Source organism: Biomphalaria glabrata, chromosome 8 (assembly GCF_947242115.1).
Source record: "Biomphalaria glabrata chromosome 8, xgBioGlab47.1, whole genome shotgun sequence".
In the NCBI taxonomy this organism is placed as follows: Eukaryota; Metazoa; Mollusca; class Gastropoda; family Planorbidae; genus Biomphalaria; species Biomphalaria glabrata.
Window position 1 is genome coordinate 2543885 of NC_074718.1, and position 21885 is coordinate 2565769.

A 21885-nucleotide genomic window follows, 5' to 3' on the forward strand; every position below is an offset into this window, starting at 1 on the left:
TATTACATCCTAGACCAAACATCCCACAGGATGGTAGGGGATGGTACTGAACAGGGTTCAAAACCAGAGCCATCGAAATGACAGTCCAGAGTTTGTACCACACAAGTCTATAATTCGGGTAAAGGCTTAAGAGGATTTAATCTGGAACAAGGCTTAAGACTCTTTGAATTGAGAGATGGCTAATAGGTCATGTGGTATGCACTTAAAATTGTTGCCACAATGTTCCTGGGTTCAAACCCTTTATGCTACCATCTCCTGCCATCTCAACAGAGATCTAGATTAGAATGTAACAATCTGTATTTCAAAGAAGTTTTCAACTTATAAAACAAAAAAAAGTTTAAGAACTTCTGTCTGTTTGAGAGGTTTAAACATGAGTAAGGCTTTAATTTTCCATTCTATAGGCTCTGAATTGGAGCCAAGTTTGATTTGGAAGAATATGTGGATTATCATTGCCTTGACTTACCATTGCCAGATTTTTTAGAGAGTTGAAGTAAATTCCCACATCCACTCAGCACAGTTTTGAGAGCTCTCAGACCCCAGTCATAATGTTGTTGTGGTGTTAGCAGCTCTCTAAAGAGTAGAACACATTGTCATGTATTACAAATGAGGGAGTAATTGGCATTCAAATCAAACAGCTAGAAAAGTAAACAAGAAAGAAGCAATAAAAGAAACCTCACTTGGACAAGTTGAAGATGCTGACTAACTTCCTGCCCAGATTCTTGGCCTGTTTGAAACCTTCAGAAAAGAGAATCACTTCAGCAATTAAGTCATTGTCTGGTTTTGTCATGGCTACAGGACGGAACAACTGTTTCAAGTTGTCTGGTAGTTTCTGTCTGCCTCCATAGCCTTTTCCAGCAGGGTTCATGGTGATGAAGATACCAGAATTATGGTCAATATTTACCTGCAGAGATGTTCAGCAATTAGTTCATTCTTTGTGTTTGAAGCTTGAAGCAAAAACCTTAGAAAATCTAATCAGAGGAAAAGTCTAACAACCGATAAACCTACATCAATGCTTTAGAAAATAGAATTGATTCTGTTACTAGATTCTGGTATAATAATGATTTGCTACATAGGTCTTTCACATCTTAATATAAAATCAATAAGACATTTTAAAAAATCATGTTAAGAAAAAATGATGGCATTTTAATTACTTGCACTTTTTTTTTTCCTTTCAATTCTTGAGATTTTGTGTGTACTTTGTTTAAAATAAGAAATGTTGCAGAATAAATAAAAACAGGCCTTAAAAAAAGTAATTCAACAGCAAAGTACAAAGGGGTCAAGGACATTTTGCCAGAGTTCAAGAGTGAGTTTAAGAATAACTGTACAGACTTTAAGAAACATGTGAATGTCCATAAGAGAAACATGTCAATGTCCATAAGAGAAACATGTCAATGTCCATAAGAGAAACATGTCAATGTCCATAAGAGAAACATGTCAATGTCCATGGGTTCTTAGGAAATTTAAAAGGTTTAGAAGCTCTATTAACATATTTTTTATTATTAATACTATTAACCATAGTGGCAACATGGGTAGAGTTAGCCCTGTGTGTAATCAGTTTATACATTACATAGACCTGACAGCTTCAAGTGAACATCCGAAAAATGTAAAACATTTTACAACACCCCTCATGCACATCACCCCTGATATAGTCATGAAATGAAGTGGACAAGAATGATTTTTCAAGAAGGCCTTATGAGACCCTATATATATACAGACAGTGTTTCAGAATCAAGAGGATTCAGCCCAGTTCAGTTCATCACAGCAACACAGGCTGGAACAATGAGTCCAGAGTGAAGTAGTACAAGTCTTGAGACAGAGCGATCAGTAAAATTCAGAACAACGATTACAGACATACATTTCAATTTTTTAAGTATTTGATTATTTATGCATCACACTCATTAAAATATTACTGTAATAGAAAAAGCATTGTATCAATTATTGAGCTGGTTATGTAGTAGTGAAAATTTTTTTTGTAGAGAGCCTGATACAGAGAAATGGCAATACTACAACATTCACTTTTTTTTTTACAATTTTCTTTTAAAAAACAAACAAAAGTAAGACAAGTGTGTTTTGTTTACACTGTAAAGAATATATTTTCATATTACATAGCAACAGAAATCAAAGTCAGCAGAACAATACAGACTTAACATAATCATGTTTAGTTGAACTAAAAGCTTACATTTCTTTCCAGCAATTCTATAGCTTTGGCTTTGTTTTTGATGGCGTCCTGTATGACTTGAATCTGCATGGAGACAGCGGACAGCACAGCTTCCTCAAGACGATTGAACTCATCAAAACAACCCCAGGCACCACATTTCACTAGACCAATGAATATTCTTCCCATGGACTTCACATCAATACCCTATAAAAGGAATACATGTAAAGAACATTGATACCCTAATGAACTAATATATATTTTAATAAGATATCTATTTTCAGATAATATCCATGTTTTAATAGATGATTAAAAAACATTTGAGGAAAAAAAGATCTAAAGATAAAAACAGATAAATTTCCCTTTTATTCAACTAGTAAAAGTTCCCCTTTCAGACCTTGCAATGTATAGGGCAGATGATGTAAAGGTCATCTGATAATGTAAATGTCATCTGTTTCTGTGGCCCATATTTAACAAAGGGTGTTATGTGGCCAGCACAAAGACAAACCGACTTTACTTTTCCTTAACTAATGTCAGGTACTCATTAGAGCTGGGTGGACTCAGAGGCACCCTTAAGATCCTGAAATTAAAAATCTCAGTCTTCACCAGGATTTGAACCCCCCCAGTTTGGAAGCCAAGTGCTTTACCACTTAGCCACTGCACCTCTTTTTTCACTCAACTATAAAGATAAAAAAATCAGGTCTACTAAAGGTTCCTTATGAGGCTATTTCATGACTTGAAAATTTTAAAGATACCAATCTAGTAGTACAAAAAAAAAAGAGTAGTAGTGAAAATATTTTTTTTAGAAAGCTTTACCTCATCACAGTTAAAGACTAACACTTGACGACCAAACAAGCCCCCCAAAGCTTTGACTGACTCAGTTTTGCCAGTACCAGCAGGGCCGTATGGGTTCCCTCCTAGACCCATGTGCATACCTGGAAACATATCAAAAACTTACAATAAATGTTCATATTTTCAAAAAGTGATATTCAAGGGTGTTTTTTTTTTTGGCAATGATATCATTTTTTAAAGTTTATTGCTTATACTGTTTGAGAGAAACTGTAATATTTATGTACATATTGTCTGCTATGTTGTAATATTTTCTTAAATGTAAAGTGAAGTTCCTCTAGGATAAAACAAAGTTTATTTTTATGTAACTTTTTAGCCACAATTTCAATGTATTACATGGATGCAATGACTTTTGCTGAGTCAAAGTCAAGTAACATTTATCAGTCATTGGAGAGTTACAGTGACTTACCTTGAGTCAAAGTCAAGTAACATTTATCAGTCATTGGAGAGTTACAGTGACTTACCTTGAGTCAAAGTCAAGTAACATTTATCAGTCAATGGAGTGTGGACAAGTTTAGCAGCGTTGCCTTGGTACTCAAAAGTGTATTCAAATTCAGAGTCCACCATTTGCATGACACACACACCATCTTTGCGAATGTAATATCTAGCAGTAGAAAAATAAGAACAATTTTTTATTAATAAACATGATGTTGTTTTAGGTCTTGTCTCTTGAAAGAAATTACAATATACTCTCTCAATGTTGGCGAAAGTTTGAAAAACAATTATTGCATGCACAATGAAGTTTTGTAAAAATATGTTTCTTTGTTTTAAATGTTTTGGATGTTCCTTCAGAATTAAGACAATTACATCCCAGCCCAAACTTCCATCAAAACAGCAGTGGATAGTAGTAGGTGTGGTTCAAACCCAAGGACATCTAATTGTCTTTGTCGTAATAAAAAAAAATTATTCAAAGGAAAGTTATAATGGATTTAAAAGTGTAGTTCCCTTTCGGACCTTGTGGTCTATAGGTCAGATGATGTAAAATTCATCTGTTTCTGTGGCCCATGGATAACAAGGGTGTTATGTGGACAGCACAATGACCAACTATCTTTATTTTTCCCCAACTAATGTCAGGCACCCATTAAAGTTGGGTGACCTCAGAGGCACCCTAAAAATCCCAAAATTCACAATCCCAGTGTATACCAGGATTTGAACACTGGACCCCTCGGTTTGACATACACACTTTACAACTCAGCCACGTAAAAATGAATTTAGATCACACACAAATTGTATTTAAATGGACAAAAAAGGAAAGAATTTCTAATAAACTGTACAATTTTCAATGTAAGCTACTCGTGAAACTCACTAACAGCTAACAATAATAGAAGCTTGAAACTAACCTGAGCTGTTTCTGCCACTGCCACTCTTGGACTGATTTCACATTGGCTGCCACCAGCTGGTCCACTACATCCATGTTGTGGATTGTGTCTAAGATCAAAGCTTTCAATTTCAACTGGAGAACTAGAGAGCAAGCGTCACAATAGAAATGTTACTTTCAAGAATGAAACACAAAATATAAGTTTGTTTTAAAAATTGGTAAAACCAATAAAATCAGCAAAATTCTTTGTTGAAAAAAACGCAACACCATCACAAACAAATGATGAACAGATGATGTCTATTTCAAGTGGCTTTCAAAAACTATACATTAATATGAGGCGGTTGGTGGCTGGGTGGCATAAGGCTTGGATTCTGAAGGGAGGGGGGTTAACATGTTTAAATCCAGGTGAAGACTGTTACTTTGAATTACAGAATTTTATATATGCTCTTGAGGCCACCCAACTTTAATGGGTACCTGTTTTAAAGTTAAAGAAGTAAAGGTGGTTGGTCATTGTGCTGACCACATGACACCCTCATTAACTATCAGACATAAAAACAGATAAGCTTTACATCATCTGAAGGTCTGAAAAGGGTACCATTACTTTTATTAAACTTTATATAAGAATATTTTATTTCCAACTTTTTAACACATTATATTCATGTGGGAAAATGAAATAATTTGATCATTTAATTATCTCAATTAATAAATTACCATTAGCTTCTGTGCTTTGAACTCCTTCTAAATCCACATTGGTATAACCTTCCAGTTGACCCATGACCTCATTCTGAAGGTCTCTCAAGCTGTTTTTCCTGATGGCCTCCTCACAGCTTTCTGTAAACTTGATGTACTCTGCCAAACACAAGATCTGAGAATGTTCAAAAAACACATTGAACAATCTGATGCCCTACTTGGTAGGTCAGCACAGAAAAACTTTACAAAAATGTCTAGAAAGATCTCTTTGGTTTGTGTGGTAAAGAACATCTAGTGAATGTCAGGGAGAGGTATGGCGAGAATGAATATTAGTTTGATATTTTGGTGTGATTGTTATATCCCCTTGTTATGAATGCGAAGTGTTGCACGTGTTGTGAACTGAGTGATTAAGTCTTCGTTGAATGTGCGAGAGAATGTGTTAAGTCAGTAAGGTCTTGCTCCCGGTCCAGGAAGGTTGGACGTTTACTTCCTGGACTGGTGTTTTGTGTATTACTATTTCATAAGAGTGATATAATTGTAAGCTTTATTAAGTATTAAAGTATTATCGATATTCATGAATATAAGGAGTTAGAGTTGATGTATATTAAGTGTTCGTATTTGAGTTAAGCAAGTATTGATGACTTATAATTGAGTAACCAAGAAAGTATCAAGCAAGTATTATTTAGTATTCAAGAAACCCCTAGTGAGCCACAGGAACTAAGTTAAGAAACACAACAAGACAAGAGACAAGCAGCAGCAGAGCAGCAGCATATATATATATAAATAGAACCCTGAAAGTCAGCACAGAAAAACTTTTAAAAAATGTCTAGAAAGATCTCTTTGGTTTGTGTGGTAAAGAACATCTAGTGAATGAGATGTTCAAATAGATCCACAGTTGAATCTGGTTAACTGAAAGGCACCACGACACAAGAGTTTTGTGTCCTAATAACTGGATGGTCTAATTAACCAGATTCAACAGTATAATAGGATTTGTTTCAGTATAGGATTCAGTATGAATTAAGTGGCTAATCCAATAAACCAGTAGCCTGAGTAACCAGATTTAGCTATATTAAGAGATGAAATATCTCACTAGTATTAATGAACTCAGCCAAATTGATACTTTCCAATATTTAGCAAAGTGAGCTAATTAGATAATAATATCATTAGAAATGAAGATTATAAGCTACTGAAAAATGAAATAATTTAGCAATAGAAATCATCTAGAGATAAAACTTTAAGAATTAACAATTATATTGCATTTAATATACAAATGGCAAGAAAAACTACTGGAAATAAAGGCTGATGTAGAAGAAAAAAAACAACACTTGACTTGCCAGTTCAGAATGACAACAAAAAACAACTGCAGGCTAGAGTATATACCTGTGATGGGTATTTTTGTGGGTCAAGGCCACCACGACTTGTCTTGGCATCCTTCAAACAAAGCATCAGGCACTCTTTTAATGTATCTTTCATCTCATCTGCCAGTTTGCCTAGCCAAACCTGAGGGAGTAAGCATTGTTGTTCATCTAAGTAGTTAAACAGAAAACTACAAGACTACAACAGTTCATTAAATTATGTATATAAATTAGTATTAAAAAGTTTTAAATACTGGATCATTACTGGATTTAAAATTTCAATACAGGCAAAATATAAAATCAAATCCACTTTACAAACTAAATATTTAAAATGATATATTTGTGTGTATATCTTTTAATGCAAATTTTTAAAAGGATGCTTTTTTTTTTTAATCATCTTTCTTTTCATTTGAGGAGAGAGAGTTTAGAAAAAGACTAATTTACCTCCACATCAGAAGTGACCTTGACCTTCCTTTTCAAAGGAACCACCTCTCCATCCAAAGATTTCATGGCTACTATATGACTGTTGTCTTCATCAAAGTCCACAGAGTGAATGCCAGCAAATAATTTTTTCAAGTGGGACTGGATCACTGGATGCATTGACAAAAAAAAATAAATTAAAAAATTAATGAAGCATAAATTTTCTATACAGTAAATAAAAAAAATAATCAAAAAAGGTTTGTATAAAGTTTGAGGCATGCTTTTCATTTATAGTTTTCATTAGAACCAAACTAGTGAAAAGTCTCCAAGATTAAGTAATTAGATTACAAGTGATATTTCACATAACATTCAAAGAGTTAAAAAATTTTGGTTTAATGTAAAAGTTTCCCCCTTCAGACCTTGTGATCTATGATGTTAAGGTCATCTGTTTCTTTGGCCAAAGGTTCAAGAGCAGGGTGTCATGAGGCCAGTACAATGACTCTTTCATACCTAAATAGCAACAATTGCCTTACCTGCCCCTGACAAATGTTAATTTATGCAGCCTTCACATTTCACTGATCAAAAAACATTTGTTACTAGCAAGATAAATACTTTCAACTCTTGAAACATTAGTTTGGTTTACTGTTTTTCTTCCTTCTGTTTTGTAAACGAGATAAAATTCAAATTTTCTAACCTGTCGGATTTGTTGCTTGTCCAAGTATTTCCAGCAAATCATCATCTCCAATGAAATAGAAACGAGGAAAGAGAGACCTTTTCTCCTGTAAAAAGATGGGAAATGTAAGTTATGTAAATAATATCTAATGGAAATTTGTAAAACCAGAAATTGGTGAAAAATTTGAAAGCTAAATCAAAGGTAGACAATCCAAATGTTCTTACTTCCAGGAACTCATTCAAAGATTTTTGACAGCGCTGAAGCTGATCCAGCATGGTGACCAATAAGTTTCTCAGCCCAGATTGGTTGACCAATGAAAGTACTCGGTTGTCTCTGTTGACATCTCTCATTATGGCCCTACATGGAAGCAAACAAAGGTTTGTTTTGAAGACAAAGGAAACAGCCTTACAAGAAGCAACAAATTAACTTGATTATTTTTAATGACTTGAAACATTTTTCAATATTTTCCATTAATTACAATGTTTTATTATTTAATTTTGTGAGTTAAAGTTTTTATAAATTTTTAGTCTATGTAATAACAATTACAATGAACAAGTCAGAGAAATCTAACATTAAGGTTTTATTTACTCAAACAACACATCAACTTCACTTAGACAACAGCACACTACGCTGTGAACACATTCTCACAAGGTTAAAAAAATATAACAAAAAGTATCAACAATTTTATCACAATCCATTACAAGTTTTTTAATGTAATATGAACACACTGCCCATCAGCCTCATGTAATTAACACTAAACATGAGACCTTGCATTCTTTCACAACATTTCCTTAATTATAAAAAAAAAAAATTGAAAATCATTTTATCAACATCAAGACAATCTCACTAGTCAAGTTTAAACAAATCACAAAAAAGAAAAGGCAGAAATATGACATTGCAACTTCATAAAAGACCTACAATCCATAGATAGCAGCTGAGAATAGAATGTTAAGCCACTTGTGACAGATCTCTACGAAGAGAGCTTGCTGCCCAATGTGAGGAATGTTATGGGGAGATTTTTACACAAATAAGTGAGCATATCAACATTAGTCTATTTTACATTCAGGCCATTCAATACATATACAATAACAGTCAATCAGTCACAAATAACGTTTCACTCATTTTCAGGACTCCCTTAAGAAAAAAATCTAATTACCTAAAGTCATCATCCACTCTTTTGAATCTTCCCTGCTCTTTAGGAAGAGCTCCTCGTCCGAATATGGGCTCTAGGTAAACCCACTTACGCTGAATCTGGTTCAAGTTGTGCAGGTACTCATCCAGGTCAGCCAGGCGCTGCTCCCACACTGAGGCTTTGTCTTCAAAACTTTTGTAGTAGGGGGAATCTTTCAATGACTGCAGTAGACATTGATTGTCACCTACCTATGTAGACAAATAATAATTAGTAGGTGTATAAACGTAGGTAAAAAAAATAATAATTTTAGCTTTGGATTATTATTATATTTTTCTACCCAAAGAAATTGGGATGTTAATATGGTGCACAAAGCTGCACTCGTTCAAGATAATAAAGTTTTTGTTTTTTTGTCTTGGGGTATGATGGTTGAGTGGTTAAGCGCCAGGCTTCTAAACCTTGGGTCCTGGGTTCAAATCTGGTGAAGATGGAATTTTAAATTTCGGGATTTTAAGGGCGCCCTTCCAACTGTAATAGGTACTTGACATAAGTTGGGGAAAGTAAAGAAAGTTGGACGTTGTGCTGGCCGCATGACACCCTGCTCATTAACTATTGGCCAAAGAAACAGATGACCCTAATATCATCTGCCCCATAAATTGTAAGTTCCGAAAAGGAAACTTAACTTTATAAAATCGGTTTTAGTAGAATCTAATAAACAGTCTACAAAAATGAACCAACCTGGTTGACAAGATCTTTCCAATCTTTGATCAGATTCATTTTATTCTTGTTGCTGTCGACATATTCAGTAAAAGCAAAAATGGCACCAGCTCCCCATAACTCTAGCTCACGTATGGCTTCTCTGATTGTTACCTCCCCTTGAGCTCGTTGGTTCAATTCCTGCAATTATAATGAGCCGAATGCTACTAATTTCTCAAAATATCATTGGGTAAACGAATGCAGTCAAAAATCTTTAACATTCCACATAGTAATATCAAACAATAAATAATGTCAAGCTTTTCCAAAAGATCCTAGCCAAACAGTTTGTTAGGGAGGCTTCACTTTTAACTAAAATAGATTATTTCAGTTCAGTGATCATTGGAAACAAGATTTGATAAGGAAATTTATTGTCAGATCATTGGCAACAAATCATTTGACATTTGACACCAATTTGAGGAAAAGTTTATTAAAGAAAGTTATAAGAATTTAAGCCAAAAAAAACAACCCAAACCTATTTTAACATATTACTGTTAGAAAGAACATACAAGACATCATAAAACAGACAGAATAACTCTTTTGTCTACTTAGCAATAGACTTGTCAAATAAAGCCCAACTTTCTGATGTCAATTTCATATCTGATGTTGAAATGAACATGTGTTATGAACATTTCATATGCTATATGGCTGTAATGTTTTTGTTACGTGTAACACAGAATTGTAAGACAAATTTCCCCATGGATAACAAAGATGTGCTACTATTATTATTATGAACACTGCCAGGATTAGTTCATGAGGTTTTATGTCTAATATTTACTTTAATGGCTTCAGCATTCCTAATGATGTTCTCGCTGACTGCCAGAATGTGTCCAAAAGTTAGCTTCTCTAGAGTAGTCCCCCTTGGCATTTGCAGAAGTCTGAACATTTCTAGCCAATGATCTTGGGATAAAGGTTCACCTCTGACCCATTTTAGAACAGGAAGCACAGTCTGAAATTAAGTAAAGACAAACAAATGGGAGAGAAAAAAAACATAAGCACATGGCCATCATAAAGGTTATAATTGTTAAAAAGGAAGCTAAACAGAAAAAAAAAAAAAACAGAGTCAATCTTTTTTTTTTCAACAGTAGTATCATCATTGTTTAAAAAAAAAACAAAAAAAAAAAAATTTTTTTTTAAAGAAATATAATTACCTTGTAAGTTTCAATGTCTTTCAATATTTTGACTGTCATGGTGGTTGTTTCCCTTGTTTTCAATTTCTCATACCAACTTCCAAGGAACTCTTCAAACAAGTAAGCTTTAGATCTAGAAGATATGTTTCAAAGTTTACCCAAAGTTGAAGGACTATATGTACATAAAAACATGCAAGAACAAAATTAAACTGATTCCTAAATAAAGAAAAAAGAGTAAATAGGAAATACCTAAAGGAGATCCAGTCTTCTTTAGCCAAATTTTGAAGCCCACTGTTAAACTCTTCATACAAAGACCACATTCCCTCACAACTAGCCATATCTGCTTTCAGGTCTTCGACTGCAGAAAAATCTGGCTTCTCCAGATCAAAATGTTGACAATCAGAGCTGGAGAGACAAAGTGGCACATTGAATTCACACCAACATTAATTAAAATGTAAAATTTTACTATTTTTTGTGTGTGATATATCAAATATCATGAATTAAAGGAAAACTCAGATGGTTTTGACAATTTTTGATATAATATGAACAGATAATGAATATATGATTCTTTTTTTTTTCTTTGCAATAATAACTTAGTAATTGATGTTTTTCCGACGTAATTTTCCTGCGCATCCAAAACAGTCAGACTTTCACCGGGTTTCTATGTGACGTCACAAATGTGTTTTAATCTATTGACTTATTGTATAACAAGAGACCATACAGCAAAGTTTACATTCTCGTAAACGAAATATATCTTGGTCTATGCAGTTAGATATAGGATTTTGTAAGCAAAGAAAAAATGTGTATTAAAAGTAGATTTACATGCTTGACTAACCACGGCAGTGTGTATTTTCTCGCCAGACCACTCAACACACAACACTATCGCTTGGTTGTCTTGTCATGACTGACTACACATAGTCTCGACTAGCCTGACACTGACCAGTTTGTTCGAATCTGTCAGACACACGATCTATTTACTTCTTGGGACAGAGAGAGGCTTAGATGAAATGTTACTCTTTTTCTCGAGTTGATTATCCTAATGCTTTTAGATCTATCTATACATGTATATATATATAACTGTATCATAGCTCTGGACTAGGCCGTCACTAAGCCTAACAGCTACTGTAAGAATGAAGCGATATGATTGGTCAGATCTAGTTTCTCTTTCAGTATTGTTGATGGAAGTGACGTATGAACTAGCTTAAAACAAAATCTCACAGAACCCCGTTTTTTTTGAGATGTCAAGAATTTACTGACTAATTTATTAAATATAAATGTTTCTAAGCATTTAAATAAAAAATGGTAAAATGTTTACTATTACAACTTTTTATGCAGAATTTAAATATGTCAATAACTCAAATTTGAAAAACCATCGGAGTTTCCCTTTAAATTATTTTAAAATATCTTTTTTGAGCTACTATAAAATATTATACAGTGGAATCTGCTTGTTAGGATCAAAGTGATCACATCTTAATATGGTCCAATAGACAGGACTGTATACTAAGCATTACTGCCGTTGGAGAGAAACATATAAAAAAAAAAGGAAGTGAAAGCTTAACTGACACAATTTTGTTCATGTTCTCTTCAATCTCGACAAACTCCTGGCGCTTCTCCTTGATGACTGCTACAGCTTTGTCCAGAGTTTCCTTGTCGCCTTCCAGTGCATCGTTCCCTGGCTTCAGCTGGTGCCACCTGGCAGAAAATTTCTCCACTTCTTGGTGAAAGGCCTTGACCCTGGCCAACACATTATTTTTCATCACTTCCACCTGTCCATAGTCCAAAAAATAATTATCCCAGTTAAATACAAGAGTATCTTAACATTGGTCATATGTCCATTTTTTTAAAGGCCTATTGTTTAATATTTCTAACATCTTTAATGTCTGAGCCTTGTCTATATGATGAAGGCATGATGGCAGAGTGGGAAAAATGTCTTTTTTAAAATTGTATTACATACATTTATTTCAAAATAAAAAATGTTTCATTCACTTCTGCTTGTAAAAAAAAATTAAAAAATCCAGTATTAGACTACTGTGGTCATATTTTTCTTTTAATTGCAGAAGTTGCCAAACATTTTTTTAAAGGGATGGGTAAATCTTTTCCATTTAATGCACATTAGTCTTACTTCATTACATGGATTAGCAATAACTAGTTTGGATACAACTGACCTGCTCTTTAACCATCAGCTGGTGGGATTCCATCATAATCTCAAACTTGTCCCATCTGCTCTGTAACTGAGTCAAGGACTCCACACCACCCCCTGCCACTGACCTAAGCAATTTATTTTTACTTTCTGCTTTGTCAAAAAGAGGCTTGACCTGTTAGTGAAATAAAAATAAATCAAAATGTAGAAATCAAAGTTCTATGCTGAATAAGACATCAAAGTCCATTTTTGAAGGGCCTATAGTTAAATATTTCTAGCATATTCAATGTCTGAGTCTTGCCTATATGATAAGTGCATGATGGCTGAGTGGGAAAGCAATAGTTTTCCAAACTGAGAGTCTCAAGTTCAAATTCTGGTGAAGTTTGGGATTTTGAACTTCAGGATGCCTCTAAGTCCACCCAAACTCCAATAAGTTGGATGGTAAAGGAAATTGGACATTATGCTGGCCGCATGACACCTTCGTTAACCATCAATCAAAGAAACATACAAGTTTTACATCATCTGACCATATAGATCATAAGGTCTGAAAGAGAAACTTTTCTATTTGGTTGTCTATTACACTTCAACACTTCATAGCCAATAAACTTATCTATAAAGACTTAACAGATTTACCTCTTTCTTAGTTGCCATGAATTCAGTGTGTTTAGCATTGGCCTCCCCAATCTCCTGCACAGTCTGAGGCCTCTGGGACAGTGTCTCGGTAGCCGTGGAGACAAAGCCATCAATCTGGCTGACATCTTTGTTAATAGACTTGCGCAGAGAGTTGAGAAGTGCATCAAACAGTCTCTGGATCAGGTCATCGATGACAGACTTGACTGGAGTTGTGCTCACTGTGATACAGTCCACTTTGACAACACTGAAAAGAAAAGAAAGAAAAATTTTTTAAGAACTAAATCATTCTTTTAACTTCATCTTTATTTTTTTCCAACCAATCAAAGCGTTTACTCCTCAGCCTTGAAATTTAAATAATATTTTGAGCCAATCAGAAATGCTTGACCTAGTGAAAGTTGACCCATGCATCTTCTAGAAACCATTGCTTGCATATTTTTAATTCATCAAAATATTAAAGATTTTTAGCACCTTGACAGAATACAACACTCATTTTAAATTAAAACTCTTCAATATATTTAGGATTTTTTTGTTGTTATATTATTAATTTCTAATTTACCAAATATTACATTTAAATTACAACATAATTAAGCCTGCAAATTAAGTTCACAGAATGGTTGTTGAAATATGTTTATTTTGCACAAAAGTTGCTTACTTTGGAAGCTTCTCAGCATCTCTACCTCTGCCTTTTAATGCCCTGAAGTTTTTTTCCCAATCCACAAGTTCTTTTAAATTATCTTCAACAAACTGGTCAAGGTCAATGGCTCCGAGCACGACCCAGTCCTACAGACAAAAAGTTTATTTGATACAAGTCATAATCCACATAAGAGAATTAAAACAATTAGTAAAAAAAAACGTATATTTACAAATGAAATTGAATGAATACCTTAAACTGATCTTCCACTGCAGCCAGTCTGGTAAACAATTGGTTGGCTTTACGGTAACATGTGATAAAGTTCTGGCCATTCCTGTCAATGATTGCTGGGAAAATAAGATCTGGTCCACCATCACCTACCCCTTTAAAATGGTTAGGAATGCTGATGAACTTTTTCATTTCTCTGAAATATTTAGCTTTGATCTCTTCAAATGGAGGTCTGAACTGGAGCTTCTGTTGTCTTGAGTTCAGAAAGAGTTTTAAAATATTTATTATTAAGAAAATATTATTTTAAGAAAAAAAATACATTAAGAAGATAACTTAAGATTATTAAAGATTATATTATTTAGAAAATGTATAATCGAGCCATGAGATATCTGCAAATATTATTAGAGGAAGACTTTAAGAGTTAAGAAAACTTTATCTGCACTTCCCTTTAGTATCAATATACAAATATATGATCCTGAGGACAAAAAGTTTAAATCAAGATTTACATCAAGAGAGATTATCTTTTCTCTTTGCAACTGCTCATGATTTGACTGAAAAGGACAATCCTTGATGCACATACAAAGTTTACTAATAATGTAACCAGATAGCATTCAATGTTTTGACAGAGACTCACCTGTAAGTCAGTTCAACTCTTATTTCTGGAAGGTTCTCATTCAATGCTTCCAGACCCATGAGATACTGATGTTCTAAAGCTTTGTACAGCTGTCGGTCCCAGTGAGACTTCCATGGGGTCATATTCTCACTAGCAAACCCTTGCTGGACCAAGTTGGCCATGATATGACGTATGTCCATCAAGCCATCTTTCCAGCGCTGCTGCTGTCTCAATAAATCAACAGACATTAGTTCCTGGACCTGGGAACAAAAAATGATATACATACATTTGGTTGTTTGTTTGCAGAATACAAAAGCAATGAAGACATTGATGTTACTTCATTTTTCTTCTTCCTCGTTCTCATTGTTATGTTGGAGCGTTCATATGACTAGACCAATACATGAGATGAACTGCGCAGTGGTTTCCAAATCAGGGAGCCTCCATATAGTTTTCTTTCTATTGGAGTGATTTGGGGCCAATGTCTTATATCGGCCTCTTGATGTTACAAATGTTTACTTTTTATGAAGATGTACGAAATGTTAACTTTCATTGAAATTAAACCAATGTTGACTATTTATAAGAAAGATAGCATTATTTTCCTACTCTAGTAAGCTCAGTTTACTTAATCTTGCCTGCTCAGTGCACTCTGCTCAAATCTCTTTTGTGGAGATGTTTGGAGTGGGGGTGAGAGAAGCGCACTTTGGAGAAGGTTTTAGAGGCTTTCGCCTGACTAAAATCTCACTGACGAATCACTGTATTTCATCAAGAGTCAAAGTCAAGTCACATTCTGTTAGGTAGATAGCCAAGTTGTTTATGCCACTCAGCTAAAAATCCCAACATATTCATCATCAGCTTCACAAGTTTTGTAATCTACCTTAGAGTTACCATCCCCCAATTTTTCTCAGTGCTGACTCTCAAAACCTTTCTCTTTTTATGTAATGCATATAGAAGCAAGGCAGCACATGTTCAGATTTACTAGGCCCAGCATAAGTGTTACCTTATCAGAAATCTGAAAATGAACTTTTCTTAGTTTTCTGTTCTCTGTGGAGAGTCTGTCTGCGGCAGTCTGAAGTTTTTTGATGTAGTGTTCCAACTGTTCAGGATTGTCCCAGGTGACTTGAACATTGTCACCTTTAGATTTGACCCCTGTGAGTAACCAAATACAGATTTAAAAACTAAATTCAAGAGAATACAATGTGAGATATTAGTAATGGTAAGATCAAAACAAGTGTAGCACTAATGTTTTTGTACATCTCAATGTTGCTGTGACTTTCTTGATTTTATAGTCCATCTCTGAATAAAGATTTGACATAACTGTGGTCTCTGTCTTTCATATTGTCAGTTACTTTTCATCTTACATATTCAATCTAAATATGTGTTATTTTTATGGTAAAGATGTAATTGAATAAAAATAACATTACAGCTTGTTTATATCTGGTGTCAAGGGAGGTGATTGTAAAAAAATCAACATTTCATATTCAGTACATTTAACACCGACTGGTGCTTTGACTACTAACAATAGAAATATTATTATATTTATTTATTAAAGATAATTTTTAAAAAGGAACAACAAATAATCTCACCCGTTTTGGGATTTTTGACTAATTTTTCAAAAGCCAGAGCTGAATCTAACATCATGGCTTGTTGGCTGGGTAACATTTGTTGGTCAATAGTGTTGTAGAAATTTCCAACCTAGACAAAACAACACATTTCTATTTTATATCATCTTATTACATTACAGACATTTCTTCAAAAACAATAATGCGCCAATCTAGTCATGCATGCTAAAGACTTAAACTCAATCTAGTACATGCTAAAGACTTAAACTCAATCTGGTCATGCATGCTAAAGACTTAAACTCAATCTAGTCGTGCATGCTAAAGACTTAAACTCAATCTGGTCATGCATGCTAAAGACTTAAACTCAATCTAGTCATGCATGCTAAAGACTTAAACTCAATCTGGTCATGCATGCTAAAGACTTAAACTCAATCTAGTCGTGCATGCTAAAGACTTAAACTCAATCTAGTCATGCATGCTAAAGACTTAAACTCAATCTAGTCGTGCATGCTAAAGACTTAAACTCAATCTAGTAGTGCATGCTAAAGACTTAAACTCAATCTAGTCGTGCATGCTAAAGACTTAAACTCAATCTGGTCGTGCATGCTAAAGACTTAAACTCAATCTGGTCATGCATGCTAAAGACTTAAACTCAATCTAGTCATGCATGCTAAAGACTTAAACTCAATCTAGTCGTGCATGCTAAAGACTTAAACTCAATCTGGTCGTGCATGCTAAAGACTTAAACTCAATCTAGTCGTGCATGCTAAAGACTTAAACTCAATCTGGTCATGCATGCTAAAGACTTAAACTCAATCTAGTAGTGCATGCTAAAGGCTTAAACTCAATCTAGTCGTGCATGCTAAAGACTTAAACTCTTTTAAATCATTGGTTTTTCTAACTGATTTAGGCAACCCTTTAAGGGCACTAATAGTACTAGGGAAATTAAATTATTATCAGCTTATGGGCAAATTTAATAGCATTATAAAAAGAAAAAAAAAACAGGGCCCCGTTTGAGAATCACTAACTTTATTGTAGTACAACTAACCTGTTTAAGAATCACACCATATCTGTAAAATTTTTGGGCAGTTTCAGCAACTTGTTGTATCTTAGCAGGCACACTGAACCCAATAGAGCTGAGTTGTCTAACTTCACGCAGGAGAGTTACCAGGCGGTCACTGTAGTTGACTCTCAGTTTCCCATCTTTGTGATTCAGTTCCATCAGCTTCCCACTAGTTTCAAGACTGAACACAAAAAAAAACAACAGCTTAATGTTTTGCATATCAAATGAGTTAATAATTAAAATTCTCCTTACATAGAATGTAAAGGCTGTGCTACCCACAAAGAAGAAAATCCAGGATTTTACAATGCAAAGCAGGAAGTAACCTCTCCCTACTGTGGCCTTCACTTTTACCCATCCCTTAGTCTGTTGGACTGTTGGGGCACCACACAAGATTTGTCAACTTTCTCCATTCCTCTCTGTCCTTTGCATTTGATAGAGTTTCATTCACTGGCGAGCATGTCCTTTCTTTAATGTGGTCTTCCTCTTCTAGGTACTGTGTCTAGGAAATAGCAAATCTATTCCCTACTTTACATGGAAACTTCTTGAATTTCACACTTAAATGATAACTGCAGCACAAGAATAAATTATCTTTCAAGAAAGAAACTAGTGATTTAAAAGTGTCAAAATACAGACAAGCCCCAACAAAAGAATAAACCAGGAACATCAGACTCAAGAGCAATGAGACGAGGTAATCATAAATATTCCCAAATTATTGCCAGTAAACACTTTTGTTTTGGTCATGAAACCTGGTGGTGGCACAGATGGGGGTGGTGGTGTGTGTGTAGTCAGCCGACACAAATCGCCCTAGGCCAGTGCTAGATGAGCTGTCAACCGTGACGAGTTACGACAGTTAACCGAGACGAGTGTCAACATGACAGTTCAGGAATGATCGGCGTCAAGAACAGAGCTCAGGAGCGTCACAAGGGATGTAGTCATATGACCACCCAGAAAGGTCTAGCGACGTTCTGTCCGGTTCTAGAAGGCCAGCAGGGACCCCATATAAAGAGCAAAGGTATCAGACCAGGAGAAAATTTCCAGATCTACGGTTCGTTACGATGGCTCAGTACAAGTCCGAGACAAGACAAAGAGACCAGTGGAAGAGTTGATACGGTGGTACGGCTATTAACAGAGAGATATTTGTACAGTCTTGTGTTACGTGCTGCCAATTGTACAGTACTGGCTGTTATTTATTCAACTATTAAAGTGTTACGTTATTTTGGAGCCCTGAGTTGTCAAGTTCTTTAAGTTGATGGTGTATGGTGCAGTTTGCAGAAAGCCTGGATAGTGAGATTCGTAACAAAGGCAAGCCCCAACAAGAGAATAAACCAGGAACATCAGACTCAAGCAATGAGATGAGGTAAACATCTTACATGATCCTAAATGTTCCCAAATTATTGCCATTAAACACTTTTGTTTTGGTCATGATACTATAGATGTAACCATAGACCTACAAGATCAGAACCACATGAGATGAACCAAAGTTCTATGAGATGAACAAAAGTCATTCTACGACTGAAGGAAGTCATCATCATTATCCATTGTTTTGAAACTAAGCTGCCTATCTTTACTTAGAATGTGTTTAATTTTAATGTCACTCTTAACAATTATTACATTAAACAATAATATCTAGAAATGTTTAAATAAGAATTTTGTTTTTGTTTATTTAATGTTTTTGATTAATCTCTACATACAAAAATCTTAATGCTATTTTTAGATAACGACAAAGACAAAAAAGTTTATACACTTTTCACATATTGAAACTTTTAAAGATAAAAAACAACCTCAATGGCTTGTGCTGGTCTTCAATCAATGATTGTATTTCTTGCGACCATTCATCAAACTGATCCCTGCGCCAGTTCTGCAAATCTTCTTTTAAGTTTTCCATGTCTTTCTGAAACTTTTGGTAGCCATTTAGATCACCCAGCAGGACATCAGCAATCATCTTTGTCTCATCAATCTGAAACATATTAGTAACAGGCAATTCATATTTGTCTCATCAATCTGAAACATATTAGTAACAAGCAATTCATCTTTGTCTCATCAATCTAAAACATATTTGTAACAAGCAATTCATCTTTGTCTCATCAATCTAAAACATATTTGTAACAAGCAATTCATATTTGTCTCATCAATCTGAAACATATTTGTAACAAGCAATTCATATTTGTCTCATCAATCTGAAACATATTTGTACCAAGCAATTCCTATTTGTCTCATCAATCTGAAACATATTAGTAACAGGCAATTCATATTTGTCTCATCAATCTGAAACATATTAGTAACAAGCAATTCATCTTTGTCTCATCAATCTAAAACATATTTGTAACAAGCAATTCATCTTTGTCTCATCAGTCTGAAACATATTTGTAACAAGTAATTCATATTTGTCTCATCAATCTGAAACATATTTGTACCAAGCAATTCATCTTCGTCTCATCAATCTGAAGCATATTTGTAACAAGCAATTCATCTTTCTTCATTTTTGCTATCTTATCTATTAATTACAGATATTCCTTCAATGGAAAAGATAATAATGTCCTATATTTATCAATGTGTCAGTCTAGTAATGCATATTAATTAGAAAAACTCTTCTAAGACATTGGTTTTCTAGGTTGATTCAACCATGTTCTGCCACTAGAGAAGAACTTGTATGAATTAGTCCTAGCATATGGAATAAGAAATGTATATCTTTTTTTAAACCGGTAAGTGAAGACAACGGACTATAAACTGAACAGTTTAAGACATTTTTCAAAGACTGACCTTAGCCTCCAGCTGTTTTACATAGATGATATTGTTGACAACTTCTGGGTTGTTTTTGCCTTTAGGAATACGATCTTTTCCTCCTTTGCCAGTGCAAGAGTTGAAGTCTTCATTCACTTGTCTCACAAATGTAATCAATTGACCCAGGAGAGTTTCTCTGCAAGTAATTCATATACTGTATTCATTTTTTATAGTCAAATAATGAAATAGACAGTCAACAAAATTAATAAGGATGATCACAGAAAAATTCAATTTTTTTTTTTTTCTGTTTTGTTTAAATGTTTTGGATGAATTTTGAAAATAATTACACCATAGCCACAACCTCCAGCAGGAGGATAGGGGGGTGGCAGAGGGCAGGCTTTGAATCCAGGCCAATGGACCTCATTCACCAATTGTAAACAAACAACATTTAGCCACGTGCTGCTCTATCTCTTCTCTTGAGACAACAGGAGGATAGTCCAGAGCTCGTATCACATGCTCAGCCACAACATTTTGTGTATCAAACAGTATTAGAAAATTATTTGTTCTAGTGAATGTGTGTTCAGCATGGGTTTAGAGGCTGACCCCACCATATGACCAAAACGGAATGAAAGAATAATGAATATATTATTTCCAAAGAAGGTTAGTTCAGTAGAGTAGAAAATTATAACGATACTTTTCTTTTTACAAATTGCACTTGATTCATGTTACAGCATCCTAAGTGTGCACTGGTCAATCTCTTTTTGTGGACATGTGAGCCAGAGTATCTGGGAGAAGCTTTCCCTGCTGCCTTTAGGAACTCTCAAACACTAGATGTTGGCTAGATGCAAATCCTAATTAAACACTCCTTGTCAACACAAGCATTTGAATATAGCCCCATGGTTAGGTCCTCAAGCAGTTTATGCCACTAAGCTACACACAAAAGTTTTTTGTGATTTTTTTCAGTGCATATTTTTATCTTAGGGTGGTGGGGGTGGCTGATTGGTTATGCACTTGGCTTCCAAACCTGGGGTCCTGGGTTTGAATCTCGATGAAGACTGGGATTTTAAATTTCAGATTTTTAGGGGGCCCCTGAGTCCACCCAGCTTTAATGGAAGACTGACTATAGATGGAGAAAGTAAAGCCAGTTGGTCATAGTGCTGGCCACATGACACCCTGCTCGTTAACTGTTGGCTAAAGAAACAGAAGGCCTTAACAATCATCTGCCCTATAGATCAAAAGATCTGAAAGGGAAACTTAACTATTCCTATCTTACGTCTTTATCGTGGGAAACTTTATCGTGGGAAACGATTTTCTGTTCTATTACAAAGCATCATTTAATTAGATAAATTATAAAGTGACTTTTGAAGTGTGACTAATCATTTGAAAATGATATGAATACCTCTCTGCAATGAGTTCCTTAGTAATTGTTGGCCTTCTAACAAGCTCTTTATATCTTTGAAACTCTCTCAGAAGTTGTTGTGGGTTCTGGTCTAACTGCCTGAACTGATTCCGTAGTTTACCAGCAATTCTCTGCTGTGAGGGCTCCATGGAACGTTCATATTGCTGGACAGCTGCCGCCCACAGGGGCTGTGTGTATGGATTGTACTGGAGGGGGTTGAGCCCCAGAAAGGGAGTAAATGCCTCAGAGACACTCAGCTCTTTTTGTTCCTGGGCAGTTAGAAGCCTCAGAAGCTGCTCATGTACAGTTCTTATTGACAGAATCTGACAAAACAAAAGAATAGAAAACAGAATTTATAGTTTAGGTCACACTGGCAATGTTTAGAAGAGGATGTGCCAATAGAGTATTATAATAAATAAAGTTTAT

At 34.8% G+C, this 21885-nt stretch overlaps 1 protein-coding gene across 5 annotated transcripts in view; it reads right to left on the reverse strand.

The window, feature by feature from the left end:
- Window positions 1-21885, reverse strand: part of LOC106062209 (cytoplasmic dynein 2 heavy chain 1-like) — a 62757-nt gene that overhangs the window by 35488 nt on the left and 5384 nt on the right. For all 5 annotated transcript variants that reach the window (XM_056039284.1, XM_056039282.1, XM_056039283.1 and 2 more), the window contains exons 7-34: window positions 21460-21782; window positions 20100-20256; window positions 19121-19296; window positions 17325-17520; window positions 16301-16409; window positions 15715-15863; window positions 14739-14977; window positions 14129-14357; window positions 13898-14025; window positions 13246-13489; window positions 12638-12787; window positions 12036-12238; window positions 10722-10877; window positions 10494-10605; window positions 10121-10291; window positions 9328-9486; window positions 8617-8840; window positions 7685-7817; window positions 7482-7566; window positions 6812-6957; window positions 6393-6512; window positions 5034-5187; window positions 4345-4465; window positions 3469-3608; window positions 2972-3090; window positions 2180-2362; window positions 678-901; window positions 464-570 (exon numbers count right to left, since the gene is read on the reverse strand). In XM_056039284.1, the coding sequence (XP_055895259.1) occupies window positions 464-570; window positions 678-901; window positions 2180-2362; window positions 2972-3090; window positions 3469-3608; window positions 4345-4465; window positions 5034-5187; window positions 6393-6512; window positions 6812-6957; window positions 7482-7566; window positions 7685-7817; window positions 8617-8840; window positions 9328-9486; window positions 10121-10291; window positions 10494-10605; window positions 10722-10877; window positions 12036-12238; window positions 12638-12787; window positions 13246-13489; window positions 13898-14025; window positions 14129-14357; window positions 14739-14977; window positions 15715-15863; window positions 16301-16409; window positions 17325-17520; window positions 19121-19296; window positions 20100-20256; window positions 21460-21782 (4657 nt within the window). The remainder of the gene's footprint in view (window positions 1-463; window positions 571-677; window positions 902-2179; window positions 2363-2971; window positions 3091-3468; window positions 3609-4344; window positions 4466-5033; window positions 5188-6392; window positions 6513-6811; window positions 6958-7481; window positions 7567-7684; window positions 7818-8616; window positions 8841-9327; window positions 9487-10120; window positions 10292-10493; window positions 10606-10721; window positions 10878-12035; window positions 12239-12637; window positions 12788-13245; window positions 13490-13897; window positions 14026-14128; window positions 14358-14738; window positions 14978-15714; window positions 15864-16300; window positions 16410-17324; window positions 17521-19120; window positions 19297-20099; window positions 20257-21459; window positions 21783-21885) is intronic.